The sequence below is a fragment of the Tachyglossus aculeatus genome, chromosome 2 (genome assembly GCF_015852505.1).
Source record: "Tachyglossus aculeatus isolate mTacAcu1 chromosome 2, mTacAcu1.pri, whole genome shotgun sequence".
NCBI classification, from domain to species: domain Eukaryota; kingdom Metazoa; phylum Chordata; class Mammalia; order Monotremata; family Tachyglossidae; genus Tachyglossus; species Tachyglossus aculeatus.
Window position 1 is genome coordinate 86,998,395 of NC_052067.1, and position 21,963 is coordinate 87,020,357.

General features: G+C 40.9%; 1 protein-coding gene across 30 annotated transcripts in view; it reads left to right on the forward strand.

The window, feature by feature from the left end:
* EPB41L2 (erythrocyte membrane protein band 4.1 like 2) overlaps window positions 1-21,963 on the forward strand; it is a 242,657-nt gene that overhangs the window by 192,674 nt on the left and 28,020 nt on the right. For 12 of the 30 annotated variants that reach the window (XM_038766030.1, XM_038766039.1, XM_038766098.1 and 9 more), the window contains 5 exons: window positions 1,404-1,501; window positions 8,727-8,899; window positions 15,868-16,043; window positions 21,069-21,101; window positions 21,355-21,417. In XM_038766030.1, coding sequence (XP_038621958.1) covers window positions 1,404-1,501; window positions 8,727-8,899; window positions 15,868-16,043; window positions 21,069-21,101; window positions 21,355-21,417 — 543 coding nt within the window. Of the gene's footprint in view, window positions 1-1,403; window positions 1,502-8,726; window positions 8,900-15,867; window positions 16,044-17,756; window positions 20,176-21,068; window positions 21,102-21,354; window positions 21,418-21,963 lie in introns of those variants that run through there. The other 18 variants (XM_038766061.1, XM_038766139.1, XM_038766091.1 and 15 more) reach the window with 4 other exon arrangements.

The window sequence follows — 21,963 nt, forward strand, 5'->3', positions numbered from 1 at the left end:
TGGGCTGTAGAAGGAGAGAAGGGAGGTGAGGTAGGAGGGGGCGAGGTGATGGAGAGCCTTGAAGCCAAGGGTGAGAAGTTTTAATTCAGGAATCAAATACTGGGGAGCAGAGAGGAAGTACAAGAGCAGATGTTCTGCCATAATGTTTGTTAACCTACCAAGACAGCTAAACAGCCTCAGTTACAGGTTATTACACAACAGAAATTTACTAAGTGTTTGTTAGCTAGACAAAAATGAGCATGAGTGTCTCTTAGCTAACAGACCTCAGTTCTTCTTAGCTCCATCCTGGTATGTGTATTTGAAGATACTGCTATTATCATGCAGTTTCAATTTTAATGCATGGAATAATTTATGTAGTAATTCTTTTTAGTAGTGATCTTAATTCTTCCACATTTGGAAGGGGGTATTTTGTGTTTAACAACACATTTTCCCTTAGCAGTTACAAGGATTCTATTGAATTGAATTCAGAGGGCAGCTTAAGTGAACAGGAAGTGGGTTAACTTTTATATAAGGATAGACTGAAAGAAATTAGAACTCTTTGGAGACATGATTGAAGGTATTAAAATCATGAAAGGTGTGTATAGGGTACACACTAAATTGTTATTATCCAAATCCTACCCTACCTGGATGAGGGGTACAAATAGTTACTTGATGGAAATACATTCAGGACAGTTGAAAGGAAGCATTTCAGAGTGGGGGGAATAAACATATTGAACTTGATTATAAAAGTTGTGCAGGCTATAGATGTCAACAGTCATAGAGAAGTGTAAACAAATCCATGGATGATTAGAGAAACAACCAGAGGTGATCGGTTTTCTATTTAGCACAAAGGTGACCTTCAAACAAAATTGATTGACAAATGGATGTGAGAATATTCTGAAGCAGAGTATAGGCCTGGATGGTCAGGCATGGCACTACTTATCTTCTTAAATCATTACTGTTAATATTATGAATGTATGCTTCATTTTTTGAATAGCCCAATTCTGCCTGTCTTGCTTATGTGCTAAAACTGTGGGCTGTTATTTAGATAAGTATTGGGTTATGAACAAAGGATACATCACTTAATCTTGCCTCTCAAGTGCTTTTGTTCCTAAAGTAAACTATAAGACCCAATATCAGTATTCACTTGAACGGAAAACTTCCCCTACAATTTCTAGACATTATCAAAGCATTATTGGCTTATAGAAGAGGGTATTTTTAGCCTATGCCAAATGGAAACAATATTCCTATTGTGATTGTGAATTAGCTATTAATCTGGGATAATTATATTGGCTATATAGAAGCTGATGTTCTACTTTAAAGAGAATGTGAATTGCTGCCTATAGAAGCATCTGAAGCAGTGTACCATTAGAGCGAGCAATTGTCTTTTAAGGAATTTAATTTATTCTGTGGCTTCATTCCAGCTGGAACAGTTCGAGAGCACCATTGGGTTCAAACTGCCAAACCATCGGGCTGCTAAAAGGTTGTGGAAAGTGTGTGTGGAGCATCATACTTTCTACAGGTAATTACAAGGGACTGGGTGGGAGAGGATTATTCTTTCTCATGAGGAGCTTTGGGATGGGTTCACATTCTTTTCATTTACCTGTTGTCTAAACACTTGAATTTTCATTTAACCCAGAAAATTAGAAAGGCTGCCAGCTTTTCTTTACCAGTCTGCCCTATCCCTAAGAAATAAATGTATAGTTAAGTCAAAGTAATCATCCTTTTCTTTTCTCCTCTAGTAGACTGAGGATGTACCATTTTATGTACCAGGCTACAGTCAGGGCATCAGACTACAGTCTGATGTATTCAGTGGAATTGGTACATAGACGTTCAACTAATATACTGGGCTTGTAAACTACATAGGATCCTATTATTTCTGTGTCCACAGCTGGTAGCCTTAAAATAAGTTTGTAGCTCGTGGCATTGTTCAGCAAACCTGAATTTCTGTGGGTATGAGCTGTCAGGCAGTGTCAGGAAAGGGCCATATCAAATATTGACTTTCTTCTAATAGCCAAGGCATCAGCAAGCTTTCTGGTTGTCCAAGCTGTTCCAGCAAGGATGAGGGCTTTTGGGGAAGATGGAAGTAGGAGGGGCATGTTCTGGTAGAAGACAGGCAGCTTCTGAAAGTGCTGCATCGCCCTGTTTTCTGAGATTTCAGACCTTTCTGATCCCTCCAATCCCTCTTGCAACTGCTACTTCTGGGAACCATGTCTTCCTTCCCTCACCAAATGGCATTTCATCTAGGAAAAGATCCCTCCCACCCAGAACAGCAATGGGGACTCAGAAGTGGCAGTATAGGAAGTGATGAAGGATGTTTGTTAAGCGTTTACTATGTGTCAGGCACCATTCTAACCACTGGGATGAATACAAGCTAATCAGGTGAGACACAGTTCCTGTCCCATGTGGGGCTCACAGTCTCAAATCCCTATTTTACAGATGAGGTAACTGAGGCCCAGAGAAGAGGTGACGTGCCCAATGTCACACAGCAGGCAAGTGATGGAGCCAGGATTAGAACCCAGCTCCTTCTGACTCCCTGGCCTGTGCTCTATCCATTAGGCGAAGCTGTTTCTGCATTGTGTCAGCATGGCCCAGTGCTTAGAGCATGGGCCAGGAGTCAGAAGGACCTAGGTTCTAATCCTGGCTCAGCCACTTATCTGCTGTGTGACCGGGCAAATCACTTCAATGACCCTCAGTTTCCTCATCTGGAAATTGGGAATGAAGACTGAGCCCCACGTGGGACAAGGACTTTGTCCAACCTGCTTATCGTTATCTACCTCAGTGCTTAATACAGTGCCTGACACATAGTAAGGAATTAATAGATACCATTTATAAAAAAGGCATTTGCTATATAATAATAATAATGATGGCATTTGTTAAGCACTTACTATGTGCAAAGCACTGTTCTAAGCGCCAGGGAGGATACAGGGTGATCGGGTTGTCCCACGTGGGGCTCACAGTCTTCATCCCCATTTTACAGATGAGGGAACTGAGGCCCAGAGAAGTTAAGTGACTTTCCCAAAGTCACACAACTGACAATTGGCGGAGCCGGGATTTAAACCCACAACCTCTGACTCCCAAGCCCGGGCTCTTTCCATTAAGCCACGCTGCTTCTCCAAGCACTGTGCTAAACGATGGGGTAGATACAAGATAATCAGAAAGGAATAGTCCCTGGCCCACATGGGGCTCACAGTATAACACAGGGAGAAAAGATATTTAATCCCTATTTTACAGATGAGGAAACTGAGACCCAGCGAAGTTAAGGAACTTGTAGCAGTGAGGTTGTCAGAGCAAGGACTAGAGCCCAGGTCTTCTGATTTTTGGGCCTATGCTCCTAACACTAGAACCATGCTACTTGGGCATTCTGGGTTTGACCCAGGTGATAATGACAGTAGTTTTATTTCCTTGACAAGGTTGGCACTGATTTGGTAAAGCATTGCTGCTCTATCTGTTACTCTTCCTAGAATGTGGTGATTTCCCACACACACCCAAACACTCATCCCTACAATCTATTGAATATATTTGGCAAAGCATGAAGATACTATTCTAGGCGTTAGAGGTAAAAATTCACTTTCATATTTTCCCAGAATTGGTGAGCTTCCAACAACTTTGCATCTACTGAGTAAAATATTGTTAAAAATGTCAAACTTATTTTTTCAAAGTGCTCTGAAATGTAATTTTCACTCATTTTGGGACTTGGTTTAAGAGGCTGTTCTTTGAGGCTGTTTGAAAACCATTAGATCTGTCTGATTCATATTGTTCATATTGATACAGACAAACCTTAAAATGTATCCACATCCACGAATAGATCTTGGGCAGATATTTTCCTTTGTTAACTCTTATTTGAAATATCCCAATCTGAGAGAATGTGAGATTTATCCTCACCTCAGCTGCCCCACTGTGAAAAGTGTAATTACCCAGCCCTCTCCATCAGTGGACCTTGGTACACTACAAAGATATGGCTTTTAGTTATTTTTATTAACCAGCTGTGGAAATTCAGAGCTCCCCTTGAGTTTGAAAGATCTCTCTGTTTTTTTTAGTAAAAACAGTAGCTAGGACATATGCTAAGTGAACCCCTCACAAACCTTGTGTTGTAAAATACGTGAAAGTAGAATTTTGTTTTGAAGTTTTATACCAATTGTCCAAGGACTTTGTTCCTATATCTAGGATATAATAGGTTTTCTAGTTATAATAGGGTTGAAAATTAAAATATTCTGCTCCATGTTGATTCCTCAGAAATCTTATGAAGATATTAGTCCATCTGCGGCAAGGGAATTGCACCCAGGAAGATACCTGCATTAACTAAAAGTAACTTTGTGTCTGACATAATGTTTGTACACAATACTTCCAATACCACATTGCCCTGTTTCCAGAAGCAGCATGATCTAGTGGAGGAGCACAGACCTGGGATTGAGAAGGACCTGGATTCCAGTCCTGTTGCTGCCAATTGCTTGCTGTGTAACATCTCTGTTTCCTCAAATGTAAAATGGGATACCTGTTCTCCCTTGTACTTAGACTGTGTCCTATCTAATTAACTTGTACATACTCCAACCAATCAGTCAGTGGTTAGAACAGTGTTTGACACCTAGTAAGGGCTTAATGAATACCATAAATGAAAGTAATAAATCCATACAGGTGAGAATTGTCAGAATGCTACCAAATTCTGTCATTGTGCTTACCCAGAGCACATAGAAGCAGTGTGCTAAGTGGATAGAGCAAGGGCCTGGGAGTCAGAAGGATCTGGGTTCCAATTGTGGCCCTGCCACATGTCTGCTGTATGACCTTGGGCAAGTCACTTCCCTGGGCCTCAGTTATCTGATCTGTAAAATGGGAATTAAGAATATGAGCCACATATAGGACAAGGACTGTGTCCAACCTGATTAACTTGTATCTACCCCAGTGCTTAGAATACTTCTTGGCACAAAGTAAGTGCTTAACAAGTACCATTATTATTATTATTGCATAGTGAGAACACTCATCTGGTATAAATGACTGTGTCTTTAATCAATGTTATTGATATTTTCTTCCTTAATATTCTGCAGGGAGCTTAAGAATAGATGAAGTGGTAGTCAAGGTGAAGAAAATGTTCATGGTCTTAAAATGACCTATCTCTTTGCCTGAGTTCCTTTGGATCATTATCCTACTTAAATTTTATAGGATCATAGGGTTGAATTTATTTACATTCACATGAAGTTCAGGTTTATCTGTTTTCTGTGCAGATGCTTTTTTCTTTGATCAAGAGGAGCATTTCTTGACAGGATTAATCTTTGAAGAGCTGGCATTCAATTCCCTTTGGTATAGCTGGGATATTTGACTTTAGCAGGAGTATACAAAGATTTCCAGAAATACATGCATATCTGCCTCCATTCAGTCAGGAAGTCTTCAAAGAGATGTTTATTTCAACTTGAAATACTATAAATGGGGGAGAGGGAACTGGCCTATATTCTCCAAGGATAGCAGAGAAATAACATTCAGCCCATAGTAGATATTTGTGTTTTGTTTGTCTCTGTAAAAATGCTGTTTGCAAAATGCACTCACGAATAATCACCAAGATTGCCTTTAAATTAGTGGAAGAAAATTTACCTGTCAATGTCAACATAATTATTCTAGGCCCAATCTTGTGGTGGCGGTCACATTTTTTCACTGCCTTGGTTTCAGTTTTGTCTCCTGGTCATACACTTCCAGATGTGTTTTCTGTCTCCTTTTTGAGACCTTTCCAATTTCAGGCATTTCTCTTTGCTCTGCTGCTGTGGAGCCTGGTGATCCTTCAGAATCATCAGACTCTTTGAGCCCCAAGAAATCCCCCCAAACTACCTGAGAATTCCCAGGGAGGCAGGTCATTATAGTTTGGTTCTCCAGAGAACTCTCCTGATGGGATCCGAGCTCATGGTAGGATGGGAGTGGGGATGAGATGCTAGACTCATTCACCCATCTAAGGGATCCCCTGGATCTGGCCCGGCCTAGGTCTTTTAACTTCAAAACACCTGCATTTCTTATAAATTAAAAAAAAATGCCACTGAGGTGTATTAAAGAAGCAAAAGCAGTGCGGCCTGATGGAAAGAGCACATGTCTGGGAGTCAGAGGACCTGAGTTCTAATCCTGGGTCTGCCACTTTCCTGCTGTGACCTTGTGCAAGTCACAACTGCTCTGTGCCTGTTACCTCATCTGTAAAATGGTGATTAAGACTGTGTCCAACCTGATTGTGTTTTATCTCCCCCAGTGCTTAGTGCACCCTCTGGCACGTAGCACTTAACAAATATTTTTAAAAACTACTTCATTTATCATTGCTACTTATTTTTTAGCGGGTAGAGTGAGAACATCAGAATCAAACTTAGCCCCATTTTGATAATAATAATAATAATTATGGTATTTAAGTGCTTACTATGTGCTAGGCACTCTAGAACAGTGCATTGCACATAGTAAGTGCTTAATGAATGCCATTATTATTATTATTCTAAGGATACAAGCAAATCAAGTTTGACACATTCCCTGTCCCACGTGGGATTGTCTCAACCCCCATTTTACAGATGAGGTAACTGAGGCACAGAGAAGTGAAGTGACTTGCCCAAGGTCACACAGCAGACAAGTGGCAGAGCTGGGATTAGAACCCATGACCTCTGACTCCGAGGCCCATTCTCTATCCACTACACCATGCTGCTTCTAGTCAAGGTAGCAACAAATAAAAACATCCTTTCAAATTAATGTCTGATGCCCTGTTACTCCTATCTATATTTTCTTTATCTAACCTTAGAAAATGGAGTAAAATAATGTTGCATTTGATAATTACAGTAATTACTATATACTCAGATCTGTATCCACCATTACTATCAAATTTAGGATGTGTATTTTTGGATAGATATGTACATTGCTATATCTTTTTGCAGATGAAAAGGGCCCTAGGTATTTTTTCAAAGATCCCAGCTAGAAAGCTACTGCAAGTTTGGCTTGATTTTTTTTAACTTTTTTCACTTCTTGAAAGAAGAGGAAGGAAGAAATTAGTCTCTCAAATATATATATATCCTTTTGTCATTAAATCATTTTGGGAACCTCATGCAGTGAAGCATCACTTGTTCCTGTTTCTAGCTCTTTTGTCTTTATAAAGAAATTTCCTTTAATGTGTTTTCCTTTTTTGAGGTGCTGTTTTGGAACAAATGCCCTTTCTTCATGTTGAGAATCTAGTTACTTCAGAAAGGACCTTGGATGATCCATGGGGAAAAAAACAAGGATGGTTCCCCATCCAATTTTTTGAGCACAATTCAGTGCCAGGGTTTATTATTATTATTTTTATTGACTTAAGTGCTTACTATGTGTCAAGCACTGTTCTAATAGATTCAAGGTAAATTACAAGTTGGGGAAAAAAACAAGGATGGTTCCCCATCCAATTTTTTGAGCACAATTCAGTGCCAGGGTTTATTATTATTATTTTTATTGATTTAAGTGCTTACTATGTGTCAAGCACTGTTCTAATAGATTCAAGGTAAATTACAAGTTGGGAAGCAGTGTGCTGTAGTGGAAAGAGCACAGTCCTGGGAGTCAAAGGACCAGAGTTCTAATCCCAGCTCTGCCTCTTGTCTGCTGTGTGACCTTGGGCATGTCACTTCATTTCTCTAAGCCTCAGTTACTTCATCTGTAAAATGGGTTTAAGACAGTGAACCCCGTATGGGACATGGACTGTGTCCCATCTGATTAGCTTTATCTAACCCAGCGCTTAATATAGTGTCTGGCATACAGTAAGTGCTTAATACCATTAAGAAAAAAAAAGTCAGACACAGTCCCCATCCCATGGGGTGCACACGATCTAAGTAGGAAGGAGATCAGGGATTGAGATGTTTCCTGAGAAGCTCCAGAAAAACAAGAAGATATGGTCCCTCCCCTCAAGAAATGTTAAAATAGTAAAATATGAAGGGAGAAGCAAACATGAATGCCATTGAAGATAAATAAGACATGAATTAGCGAACTAGGTTAGCCTATAAATCCGCAAGTGAAATAAGTCCATGAGCTGGATCATTTGTTCTGAGAGGCTGAGACACTGGGAATAATCTCTATTATTACTTCTCGGGAACAAGGATTTAAATGAGTTGGTGGGGCGGGGAGTGGGACAGGATGTGTGTATGTGTATGGATGGATATGGGGAGCCATTATATTCTATACTGTTAGGGCACCACTTAGAGTAACCCAACATCTCCTTACCAAGGCTAAATAAGTTTGTTTTAGGTAGGAGATTTAATGCCTTTTACAGCCAATATAATTCTGTGGAACACAGCACAAAACCATGTTGGTGTGGTCAGTGTGCCTGTTATTAGGGTTGTTGATTTTAGGAAATGATTCCTCAGCTCTTATCTCCACTGCCATTATTCCAGTGGCAGCCACTGACAGCGGTGGTAGATCAAAGACTGGGCAGACAGGAGTGATGTGTTCCTTAGGCATCTCCCCTGTTCCTGTACCCCAGTGCCCCTTCCTCCTCCCCGAAGCCTTCCAAAGAGAGTTTGCAGGTATAATGTTATCCTTATTTACATGGCCTTTTACCGGTTCACAAAGAATGGCAATTTCCTTCAAGACTTGAAGGAGAATGTTTCAAAGCTGAGGACTAGTCATTTATCATGAGTCAAGATCTTGAGAAATTAAAAACTTAAAAACAAAAACCGTGGCAATGGTCTCCTCTCCTTTTCCTATTCCGTTACAGCCGTTTGAGGCAGCAACTAACAAAGAATTGCTTTCCTTTTTTTTTTTTTTTCCTCCTCTTCTAGACTTGTGTCTCCTGAACAGCCACCAAAGGCCAAGTTCCTGACTTTGGGATCCAAGTTTCGCTACAGTGGCCGCACACAAGCGCAGACCCGGCAGGCCAGCACCCTCATAGACCGACCAGCCCCGTATTTTGAACGCACTTCCAGTAAACGGATCTCTAGGAGTCTGGATGGAGGTAGGGGATTCTAGGACATAATTTCCTTAAAAATGCTATTTTATCTCAATTCTGCTAAGATGCGTAGACTGTCAACCCAGTTGCGTTTCATGATCCCTTATGTGTTTTATTTTCCAAATCATTAAAAAGAGGTTGATGTGTCAGAGTGTAAAACCAGAAGCAAAGTAGAAAATATTTTTAGTAGTGCTTATCTTTTTTTTTTTTCTTAAAAACCCAAATTTGTTTACCTCGGGTATTTTGTTAGAATAAAATGAGATGATTCATGTGAAAGTGCTTTGGAAGAAGGCACTGTAAAATTTAAGGTATCATTATCTCATTAATAAATAGAGCAGAGTTTCTAATTAGTCTGCTGTGCATTACAAAACATGGCAAAATGGATGCATTTGAAGAAATGATATTTCCAGTTACAAAGTTGTACTAAAAAAAGCAAGGATTTTCACTTGAGTGGCCTTTTCCACGTAAATGGGAAACCTCAACTGGAAACTTTTTGCAGTCATCTGTGTCTTTAGGGCATTGTCTCTGCAGTTATGACTTTATGTTGGATTTTTTTTCTTGGTCAAATGAAAGTTAATTTTCCATTTTAAAAGTGTTGCAAGGAATTGAATTTTCCTTTCTGTTTGAAGGTGTTATTTGCTGAATAGACTTGCTACCAAATGAAATAGGAAATACTTCAAATGTTTCTAATTTCTATGTACATGAGGATAACATAATATTCCCCACTTATTTTAAATTACTTTAAGATGGCAGAAAGCAATTGCCCTTGCTATTTCACAAGACTAATAATTGTGGTTTCTAAGTGCTTATTTTGTGCACTAAGCACATACTGTCCTAAGCATTGGAAAGCTCACCTCCTCCAGGAGGCCTTCCCAGACTAAGCCCCCCATTTCCTCTGCACCCCCTCCCCACCCCAAAGCACTTGTGTATATATGTACATATTTATAATTATAATTCCATTGTTATTAATGGTGTTTATATATCTATAATTCTATTTATTTATAATGATGCTACTGATGCCTGTTTACTTGTTCTGATGTCTCTCTCCCTCCTTCTAGACTGTGAGCCCATTGTGGTCAGGGGTTGTCTCTGTTGCTGAATTGTACTTCCCAAGCAGTTAGTTACAGTGCTCTGCACACAGTAAATGCTCAATAAATATGATTGAATGAATAGGAAATGAATAGGAACAAGTTAATCTTGTTGGACACAGTCCCCATCCCACATGGGGCTCACAGTCTTAAGTAGGAGTCACAGGAGATATTTAGTTCCCATTGTACAGCTGAGGAAACTGAGAGAAGTAAGTTGCCCCAGGTCATACAGCAGGCCAGTGGCAGTCAAGGTAAGAACTCAGGTCCTCTGATTCCCAGGCCTATGCTCTATCCCATAGGCAGTGCTACTTTCCAGGACAGTCCAAAATTAGTAACTAAGGCAAAGGATGCACAAGTAAGTTTCTGGGACTCATCAGTTGGGTAGTGGCATGGAACTTGATATTAGGTGGCTGTTTCCCCTTCTTACCATTTTCTCTCCTGATTAGTCAGCCCAGAAATCAGAGAAGCACTGTGGTGTGGTCATGGTAGAAAAAGCATGGGCCTGGGAATCAGAATGACCTGGGTCTAATCCTGGTTCTGCCACTTGTCTGCTGTGTACTCCTGGGCAAGTCACCTAACTTCTCTGTGCCTCAGTTCCCTTACCTTAAATGGGGATTAAAACTGTGAGCCTCATGCGGGACAGGGACTGTGTCTCAAACCTAATTAGCTTATATCTACCCCATTGCTTAATACAGTGTCTGGTACATAGTAAGTACTTAACAAATACCATTTAAAAAGAAATCAGTGGGTGTTAAGTTTGACATTTGTATTTATGAAGAATAAAAATGTGTAAAGATCTTGGAAGGTGCAGTTCAAATAAGTGTCTATATTCCCAAATGCAGTGATTTAGTACGTTTAGGTTATTTCCTGAAGCGGTCTACCATCCTTCACTGTTGAGTCATTAACGCTGAAAGAGGGTGAAACCGTCTTGGACTTTGTGAATGAGGTCACAAAAACACTTTACCATTGGGGTTTTCCTTCACTTGGCCCATGAATAAGACAAATGAAATAGGTGACCTTTGCTATTGGCCTGGTACAAACCATACCCTGCCCCATCAACCATCAGCTATTTGCAAGGTTGTTTTTTAAACTATAATGGACCATTGCTCAGGGAATGGAGCTGTATTAAAATATAAAGTATTATTAGGCACACCTTTTACTTTTTCTCTGAAGCAAATGGCTCAGAAATAAACCCACCCATCTTAATAAGCCCACCTGCCTTGTTCGGATGCTGAGTTCAAAAGGGCACAACAGAACTGTGTCTGAAAACAATTGAATTAGGAATCAAAATACCAAATGTGGTTCAGTGACCCTCTTTTCCCATCAAACTTTGGACATTGTAGGTCATCAGATGGGCACAAAATCAAAAGGATGATTGTGGAAAACAGAAAACTCTACATGTCAATTCATGGCAAAGCAACTTGGAAGCCATTTTAGGGAGGGCTTGGCTTTTCTTTACTTTTGTGAAGCAGATTCAGACCTCTACAATTTACTAAACCAAGCTTATTCAGCCCACTAACAATTTAAAGCACTTACTATGTGCCAAGCCCTATATTCAGTACTGGAGTAGATAAAAGATGATCAGGACAGTCTAAGGGGCAGAGAACAGGTATTGAGTCCCCATTTTACAGGTAAGGAAACTGAGGCACTGATGAAGTGATTTGCCTATGGTCACACAACAGGTAAGTGGCAGAGCCGGAATTAGAACCCAAGTCCCCTGACCCCCACAACCATAGGTCAGGCAGAGTACTAGCTCTGCTTCTGCATTCTAGCTATTGTGATAGCATGTGTTTTGGGTTTTTTTAAATGATATTTGTTAAGCTTTTACTATGTACCAGGCACTTTACTGAGCGCTGGGGTGTATTCAAGACAATCAGGTTAGATGTAATCGATGACTCATGTGGGGTTCACAGTCTTAATTCCCATTTTACAAATGAGGTAACAAAGACAGAGAAGTTAAGTAACTTGCCGAAGGCCACCCAACAGACATATGGCAGAGTTAGGATTAGAACCCAGGTCCTCTGACTCACAAGCCTGTTCTCTACCTATTAGCCTACACTATTTCTCATTGTTTCCCTTTCCCATTCATTCTGCAGATTTATTTACCCTGGCTGGAGCCTGCCAGCATCTCTCACTTTATTCATTCTTTTTACAACAAAGAATCTTCCCAGAACTTCCAATAACCTGAATTGGACTAAGTACTTACTAGATTATAATTAGAATAGGTAGTGTAGGTTTTCATGAGGCAGAATATCTGGAAGAATCCAGGAGGAGGCAGAGGGAGTTAGCAGTAAAGAGAGGCTCAGAACAAATTGAAAAAGCTGTTTTTACTGGAGGATTGACCAAAAGCTGATAAGAGTAGTGAAGTGGAGGGAGACCTGAAACTATCAAACCAGGACCACAGATAACAGGCTGTCAAAGAACTCATAGGGAAAAAAAAAGGGATAATCCTGCACTTAGGCAGAAGTAAAGCAGTAGAACAGAAGACTTCTCTTTTGTATTTATATAGCACCAGAGGGACAGTCATCCTACAAGTACTATTTGTATTGAGGTTCTTTTCTCAGTGCCTGGCACAAAGAAAGTGCTCAACAAATACCATAGTAATAATAATAATAATCCCTGGATTTCTGTGATAAACTGAATATCCCCATTTCACAGATAAGGAAACTAAGCTATGTATAGCAGTGTTAAGCTAGTGGTAAAATGTTTCCTTCTGATCAGATTAGAGTCCATGGGTCCTGACTCTCCATCTGCCGGCAAAGTAGAGCCGGGAGAAACCTTAATTGGGAGGCAACCGAGAGGAACAGTAAGAGATCTTGTTTGAAGCCAGGGTGAGCATCCGCTGAACTGGATTAAAGAACAGGATGTCCTGGGGTAGAAAACCTATTTGTTCTTTTTGCTGTTGCAAATTACAGACTAGGAAAAAAAAATATAATGGGGCCAAGGGCAACCAAATAATGGTACGGAATTCTTCATGCATTTTTGAGCCATTCCTCACCAAAGGAAAGCTGGGAAATGATTTAGAAACTTTGAAATCTGCATATCAGGCAGTGAATGTCTTTGAGCTGGTATTAGAAACTGTGACTCTGCCGGTCTGGGAGAGTGGCCCAGATACTTGTGTCATGGGCCTAGGAATCCTAAGGTGCAGAGATCTGTAAGGAGGCTCTAAGTTTCCTTGTGCACCTTGGGGAAAGTAATTTGAACTTTGAAGTCATAGCAGTGGCAAACCGATACTGGTGGCAGGTGAATTAGCCCCTCAACTCTGGTTAGAAGCTTCATCTGCCAACCAAGATGGTTTTAAACTTAGGTAGGCCAGAAGATCTCTAAGTAGTACATTTATAAATGGTAGTCTGAGGCAAAAAATGGCTTTCAACCACTTCACTCCTCTAATGCCAACGTACTCACTGTACTTCACCACCAATCTGTCCTGCTTCTGACCATCCTTCATATCCAACAATCACTCTCTCCACCTTCAAATCCTTATTAAAAGCACTTCTCCAAGAGGCCTTTCCCAACTAAGCCTTTGTTTCCTCTTCTCCCCCTCCCTTGTGCATTGCTCATGAACTTGGATTTGCACCCTTTATTCATCCCTCCCTCATCCCCACAATATTTATGTACATATCTGCAATTTATTTTTATTAGTCTGTTTCCCCGTCTAGATTGTGTGCTCGATTTTGGCAGGGATTGTGTCATTCATTCACTCATTCACTCATATTAATTGAGTGCTTACTGTGTGCACAGCACTGTACTAAGCGCTTGGAAAGTACAATTCAGCAACAGAGATAATCCCTACCCAACAGTGGGCTCACAGTCTAGAAGGAGGGAGTGTTTACCAACTCTGTTATAGTGTACTCTGCCAAGTGACTAGAACAGTGCTCTGCACACAGTAAATGCTCAATAAATGTGGCTGTGTGCAAGCTTTTGTGTGTAACCTGAGGTTATTATTGCCTATTAATAATAATAATTGTTACTGATACTTGTTAAGTGCTTACTATGTGCCAAGCACTTTTCTAAGCGCTGGGGTGGAATCAAGTTAGGTTGGACGCAGCCCCGTATCACATAGGGCTCACAATCTTAATCCCCATTTTACAGGTGAGGTAACTGAGGCCCAGTGAAGTGACTTGCCCAAGGTCACACAGCAGACATGTGACAGAGCCAGGATTAGAACCAGTGATCTTCTGTCTCCCAGGCCCATGCTGTAGCCAAAATACTTATTATAACAAGGGTTTTTAGGACACTTTTAAGTAATTATACCATTATTTAAAGGTGTTTGTCCAATAGACTAACTTGAGTGGCCAAAATGCCCTCTCTGGATTCAAGGTCTTAGACTGGGGGACTTTTTTATGCCTTGGCATTGGGTTAGCTGGTCTAGCTTTGCAAGCTCCTCTATTTTGCTGAGTTGAAAGGATTCACATTAAGATTTCTTGCTAATCTTGTGAATGTTCTATTTCCACCAGCAGGGCAATGTTTTACATTCAGTAATGTCACCAAAAATTTTTCTCTGCTTTAGCTGTGGTTGTTTTAAAAAAAAAAAAACACAAAAAACTTGTCCCTTCGGGAAGGCTTAGTGGTTTAGCTTGGAGAATTCTTGCATGTTTCTCAACTAGAGTGAAGTTCATCATCATCATCATCAATCGTATTTATTGAGCGCTTATTGTGTGCAGAGCACTGTACTAAGCGCTTGGGAAGTACAAGTTGGCAACACATAGAGACAGTCCCTACCCAACAGTGGGCTTACAGTCTAAAAGTTAGTAGAGTTTGCAAATTCCATGCTTCACTGGTGGTTCAAGGGACTATTAAGCTCGTTTTTTTGAGGTTTTTAGTTCCCGAAGCTGATCTTAGAGCTCCTCCTGCTGATCACTTTTATTAGGAAAAAAATGAGCTTTCCAATAAACTTGGACGCTTGATATTAGCTGGGCATAAAATTAGCACAGTGTATTGAAACACAGATGTCTTTAGTGATGCTTTGTGTAAATCAAGAAATTCACTGATTGTGGTTATTAAGGGAAGCTCTTATGGGGATTTTTCTTCTTCTCTTTGCTAGGGTGTTATTCATTCATTCAATCATATTTATTGAGCACTTACTCTGTGCAAAGCACTGTTCTAAGTGCTTGAGAGAGTACAATACAATGACAGACACATCATTACCCACAATGACTGTTATTAAAAGAGATCAGGCCCTTTCATCTGGTATAGAATATAAGAGCAGCACTAGGGCTTTGTAAGAAAATAATATGCTTGTATATGTATTGCCCCTCTATTTTTCTGAAGTATTTGCACATCAATGATTTATTTTCTCCTCACGGCATCCACTGAGGTAAGGAGAGGCAGGCATTATTCTTCCCTTTTTTTATTTTCAGAGGAGGAAACTGAGATCCAGAGAGGTGAATCAATCAATTACATTTATTAGGCACTTACTGTGTGCAGAGCACTGTACTAAGCACTTGGGAGAGTATAAAATAGTGGATATGTTCTGTGTCCACAATGAGCTTACAGTCTAGATGGGAAGGAAAGGCATAAATAGTTTATGATACATGATTTATAGATATGTACATAAGTACTGTGAGGCTGAAGGTTTGGTGAATACCAAATGCCTAAAGGTGACATTTATGCAGTAAGCAAGTGCCAGAGTCAGGACCAGAATTCCTATGTCCCCGATTCCTGCCCTTCTCAGTAGGTTGCGAAAAATCCCATATCCTTAGAAGGTTGTGAGAAGGTAACTTGATGTAGGGTGAAAGCATCTGTTCTTTTGACTTGGTTCCAGGAATTATGCACAGGTAAGTGGATTTATCTGGGGTTGTTTATATCACTGGATATCTGTGCTGCACTCCTGCATCAAGCCTTCAGAAACGAATCAGGGTAACCATACACATTCTGTATTAACAGCACCTGTTGGTGTCATGGATCAAAGCCTGCTACGGGATTTCTCTGGCCCCACTGGTGAGATTTCTGTTTATGGCCCTGGAGCTGCCAGTCATGTCACATTGCAAGATGGAGAAGCCAGAAGAGAGGTCAGAACCCCAACAAAAATGCCACATTTACAGCTCCCTACTGAAGGAAAGGTATGACATAAGCCATGGTATAATCTGCTTATTCTTCAGCTGGAATGGAAACTTCCATTTCTGCTGTTAAACTGTATTTTTCAATCTTTTTCACAAAAGCTATTCTTGCATATCTAATTTGCAAGGGTTAAAATGGCATAAGCTTTGGTGTCAATTTTGGTTCATGACCATATCCTTTTCTGCTATTTACTGTTAATTATAATATCTTGTGGCCTTGAAAAAAATCCATTTCTCTTCAGCTTAGCTAACACACTCTTCCAAATTGAGGTCTCAATGAAGTAAGTGCATTGTGTAATTACTATGACAATAGAGTCCTGTAACATTTTCAGAGTAGTAGTAGTTATAGTACGTATGAAGTTAACTCTGCACAGAGCACTGTACTAAGCACTGGAGGAGCATATTAATACCCCTATTGTGGTGGTCCCATCTCAAAACTAGAGTGGCTGAACGAGTGTACTTTGCAACATAAAAGGGCATTATAAGTTTTCAATTAAACTGCCTTTGAATTAACTGGATGCTTTAAAGTGAGTTCCTGTTTGTTTGAAATCCAGGATCCAAGCAATTTGCAGTCTCTTGGCAATGGGGACAAGTGATCACCCAAGTGACTAGATTATTTGGGCATTGTTCATGCTGCAGCATTTCCTTGCTTTCCCAGTGGGCTGCCTCATGAACATCACAGAGAGAAAGGGGTGAGATAACTGGTCCTCTGCAGTCTTAGCCCTGACACATTGGTAGTCTCTTGGCCAGTCCCTTCAATTCTGGGTCACAATCCCGCCAATCCCCTAGAATAAGATGGCCTTTAACCCCCAAGTGACTGGTCACAATGTGTGGTGGTTTCTGGAGAAATCCTGAAGAGTCAAAATGAACTCACTCCTTTTATTCCAATTTAAGGGTTGACCAGACAGGTAGAAAGGATTTAGGGTGGTTGACAGTGTTTCTGAACACTCATTCAGTGATCAAATCCATGAGTCCCAAATCATTGGTGATCCTGATCTGCTGACATCCTATTCTAAAAGTGGCTGAGTCTTCTTACTTAATTGAAGAAGTTTGGGAAACTCAGTGTACAAACTGACTACCCTTCAGCATGCCCAGAAATTTTACAGTATAATTCTTAGAGAGCACCGTGTCTAGTCATTCCACGGAAAATAATTCCTCCACTTTCAGGAGGAAGAGTTCAGTACTTTAAAAAATAAGTTCATACCACCGTATACTTAAGAAAAAAGTTGAAATACTAATGTTATAATTCTCTAGTTCTTTCAATTCTAAATGAATTGCTAAGTACATTTTCATTGCTGAAAACTCCAGCTTAGGATCTACAGACTGCTGAGTTGTCTGGCCTTTCAGCCAAAGCATGGCACTATCTGGAGAACAGAAACACTGAAGTCATCCATTTAGGTCTTGCCTTATAGAACTACTGCAGCTCCCTTCAACCACAACAGCTTCCTCCTAAGCCAGGCAGGGTTGGGCAAGGATTTTAGGTCCATGGGCCACCCATTCCTTTCAGTAAGTATTGTGCTGGCCATGTTTTACCCACTCTTGCCTCAGGCTTTCTAATCATTTTAGTTGAACTATCGTTTCTCTTAGGTCAAAGTTTGCACTAACAATCAATTTCTTTCTTCCTTTCTCTTCCCTGCCCTCCATTGCATTTGCTTTACCTGCAAACACTCATTTTCCACTGGGGTGCTGTCACCTGTGGATGTACTCTGACCCCAGTCCATTTCCATCTGCCTCCCGTCCCCAACCACCCCCTGTGTCTCATCTCGTTCTGTAAGCCTATTGCCTATCCCTGAGGTGGACGCACTCTCAGACATTTCAGAGGAGGACCCTTTAGGGGAGGTTGATGAAGCCACACTTCACAGCTTGGAGCTCAGTTGTGGCAGTGAAACCTCAGGCCCCAGTGATGAGGAAGTATCTCCTCTTGATTCTTGTGCAGATCCTGTGGTAACCGCACCTAGTCCCAGTTACCCCTTTCCGATCCAGGGGGAAACCCGTAAAGTTAGTGACCGGGCAGAAACTGAATTTGGTTTCTTCCCATTCCGCTTCTGCAAGTGCTTTCCCATTAACTTTCCTTCCTTCCTGGATGAAGATGGATACATCACTTTCCCCAGCCTCCCCAAAGTCTGTATCTCCTTCCTCCCTGCTGACCTTCAGCATTATGTCCCTATCACCTCTCCCTCTTTTATCCCTTCTTTCTTCCTCATCTTTATCCTGCTTCTGTCTGCTTCCCAGTCTGTTCCTTTTTCGCTTACTGTTTCCCTTCCACTCGCTCTGTCTCTTTGCTACTTGGAGCCTAATGCAACCTCCTTTAGCACCTCTTTTGACCTAGACCTGAGTGACAAAGCTGAGGAAGAGGAGGTCTGTAATGTTGTTGCTTAGTTGGTGGCACTTCCTTAGAGGCTTCAGATGGTGCCATGGATAAAAATGTAATGACCCTTCTGAACTCTCTGGTGTTGAGTATCAATGTGCTTGTAAAGTTGCCCAGAATTCCCCCTCCAACAAGTCCACTCTACCCTTTGGATGGATGCATGTCCTTTAGTGCATGAGAAGTGAGTAGACGAAAGGATTTCTTTTCCCCTATTCTGCCTCTCTCTTCGTTTCTCCCCTCTCTCTCCCTCGCTGCCCCCTCCCCCCAAACTCCCACTCCACCTATCCCACAGATAGCTTGGGGCTGTGTCTGCATAGTCAAAACAGAGTGGTGGTCTAGAAAATGAATCTGGTAAATTTAAAGAAATTAATTCAGCCAAAGGTTGGGAGGCGGTGAATGATTATCTGTATTAGATAAATTCAGTGCCTGCACAAACTCTTTAATCAGTCAGTCATATTTATTGAGCTCTTACTGTGTGCAGAGCACCAGATTTAGCACTTGGGAGAATACAACAGAGGTGGTAGAAACATTCCCTACCCACAATGAACTGTAACTCTGTGAAAATAGCCCATGAGTACTATATCTCTGCAAAAAGTAACTTTTTGCCCTTAGAGGGGATTTAGGATGTCATATGAGTAGAAATGTTTAAGTATATTAGTAAAATAGCCTAGCATCATTTCTAATGTATTTTGCTAATTAAAATGCTCCTTTCTTGCTTTAAAGGTACACTGTACCTGATTGGTTTGCCTTCCATAAAATACTTCTGACATCATGCTGGATTGATTATGTGCATCTCTCAAGTGGTTTGCTCTTGTACAGTGTTCGCTTTCACATAAATCATGTTTTTCATAATGCATTCATGGAAAGTGATGATCATAGGATAACTTTCATTAACTCAGTGAGTGCAAAATTAAGTCTTTAGATTTTTAGTTGATTTATAAACAGGATGTGTAGAACCTCCGTTCCCTTTAGGGAGAGCCCTGTGACCATTTTTGCCTGTCATTAGGCAAATATAAGTGCACTGTCACACTGAACAGATGCCACCTTGGGGAGTCAAATGTTTGGTTTGTTTGGAGAAATGTTGTTTGTTGCCATGGTAAATATAGTCTGTGCTGGCTGAAAGGGAGCAGCAAAGTTTACACTGAATTTGAATAAAAATGCAAACAAATTCTGTAGTGCTATTAAAGACTTTCTAATGAGAAAGTCCTGGTGCTGATTTTAAATTCTGTAATTAGTGTAATTGTAATTCCTAGCAGTAGCTAGGAATTCCTGGACCTATCACTAAATAACATATGAATCTATGTTCCTCTACCTCTATGAGAAATCTTTGTTCCTCAGTTTCCTCTACCATAACACATGCCCCAAAAAACTATCATGAGAATGCATGTGACACACACTTTGATCAAAACAAAAAGAAGCATCATTGCAAGGTGGGATTTAACATCCCCAAACTGACTTTCGTGTTTCATTAGCTCATTGCTTCTCATGAGCTATTCCACAACTAACAGTCTGTGGAAATGCAATGCAAGTACAGTAAATGGCCTGTCATACTGTTTCCAAGTTGTTCTGTCCATGGCTATATCAAACATCTGTTCCCACATATGGTGAAATAACCACCTTTATCCAGATAGAGGGGGACAGGTAAGCATTCTCCTGTTACATGAAAAGAGAGTTTCTCATTTGATGGGAAAGTATCTCTCCTTCCCCTTTGAACTTCAAAGCCAGTGTTCAAAATGTATTTTAATAACCATAATAAGAATGGTATTTGTTCAGCACTTACTACATGCCAGGCACTGTACTAGCGCTTGGGTGGATACAAGCAAATCAGGTTGTTCACAGTCCCTTGTCCCATGTGGAGCTCACAGTCTCAATCCCCATTTTACAGATGAGGTAACTGAGGCACAGAGAAGTGAAGTGATTTGCCCAAGGTCACACAGCAAACAAATGAAAGAACCAGGTTAGAACCCATGACCTTCTTATTCCCAGACCCGGCTGAATCCACTATACCATGCTGCTTCTCTTACATGACTTTTGATATCTTCGTATCCTTGGTGGTACTACCCCAAAGAAGAATGTATTATTTAGAATTTTTAGACTGCGGTTTGAAGGGTTTTTCTTTCAGCTAAACTTTCTGGCACAGCTTAATTCTGAGTGGACACTATTGTGATAAAATCAGGCAATAATCTCCAAGAAGACCAAACTGTACTTTCATCAGAATACCATTTTTTATGGCAGAACACGGAGTGTTGTCCCCAGAATAAAGCCTAGGAACAAATCTTCAGTTCATATCTAGTTTGTAAGCACACCCAAGGGGAGTGAAACATGTTATTTTGCACCTTCCAACTCAAAACGGTCCTTTCCGCTCCCCAACCTACCCCCCGACCCTTGTGTGAGAGGCATTCAGGAGTGCTGGGTCATCCAGAGGATAAGAAAATGCAGCTCCCATTTTCCATTTCACTTTTTGTCAAGTACTGCTTCAACCATATGTACAACACCATAGGTGAAGACCCAACTGGCTTACTGTGGGGCTGAATCAAAGCAGGTCTGTAAAAACAGTCCACCATTTGATGCTTCAGCAATCTAAACTTCATCTGTGTCACTCAAGCAGCTTGCATTAATGCCTCCTCTTCTTTTTGGCTACTCACGGTGTGCCTTGATAGGCGGAGACTGAAGAAGAGGAAACCCAACCAAAGGTGGTGGATTTCTTTCTTCCCTAAATTAAACAACTGGTTGTTTTCTGCCTGGCAGTGTTGGTGTGAGAGGGCTACTTGCTGTGTGCAGTTTTGAGTTTGGTTTGAGGTGTGCCTTTGATCCTTATTATTTTTGTCCTCTTTTTTTATCATAGTTAATCAATTGCCGGGGCATTTCTGGTGCTTGCCAAAACATTTACCTTCATTTGCCTCCCCCCTCTCCCCCTTTCTCCCTGTGTGTGGCTTGATTTCACAGAGCAATTCCTTGAGAGTATACGGGGAAAATATTTATGTCAGACATAGCAATTTAATGTTGGAGGTTTGTATAATCTAAGAAACCCATTCTGTTCTCAAGGCTGCCAAAGCTGCAGGGGTTGGGAGATCTCACGGGCTGGCTGGCTATTTTCAGTGAGCACAGCGCATGAAATGCATGGGGAAATGCAACTTGGGTATTGCATGTAATCAGTTTATTCTGTGAGGTGGGCTGTGGGGTGGGACATAGCAGAAGTTCTCTAAGCGACATTTGGGAAAAATAGCTTCTTTTAGATTGTGGATCAAATTTGTTAATCCTGTAGGCTCCACTGCCTCTTCATGGATGGACCCTAGAGGTGGGGGAGGAATCAACCTGTGCTAGTCAGTGTCTATTCTCAATAATAATAACAGAATAAGAGTGATTTTATGTCTTGTTAAGCACTTAACTATGTGCCTGCCTAGCACTAAGGTGATGATCAGAGCTCACAATCTGAGTAGGAGGCATAACAGGTAGCAAATCCCCACTTTGCAGATGAGAGAATTGAGGCCCAGAGAAGTTTAACAGCTTGCTCAAGGTCACACGGCAGACAAGTGGCAGAGCAAGGATTAAAAT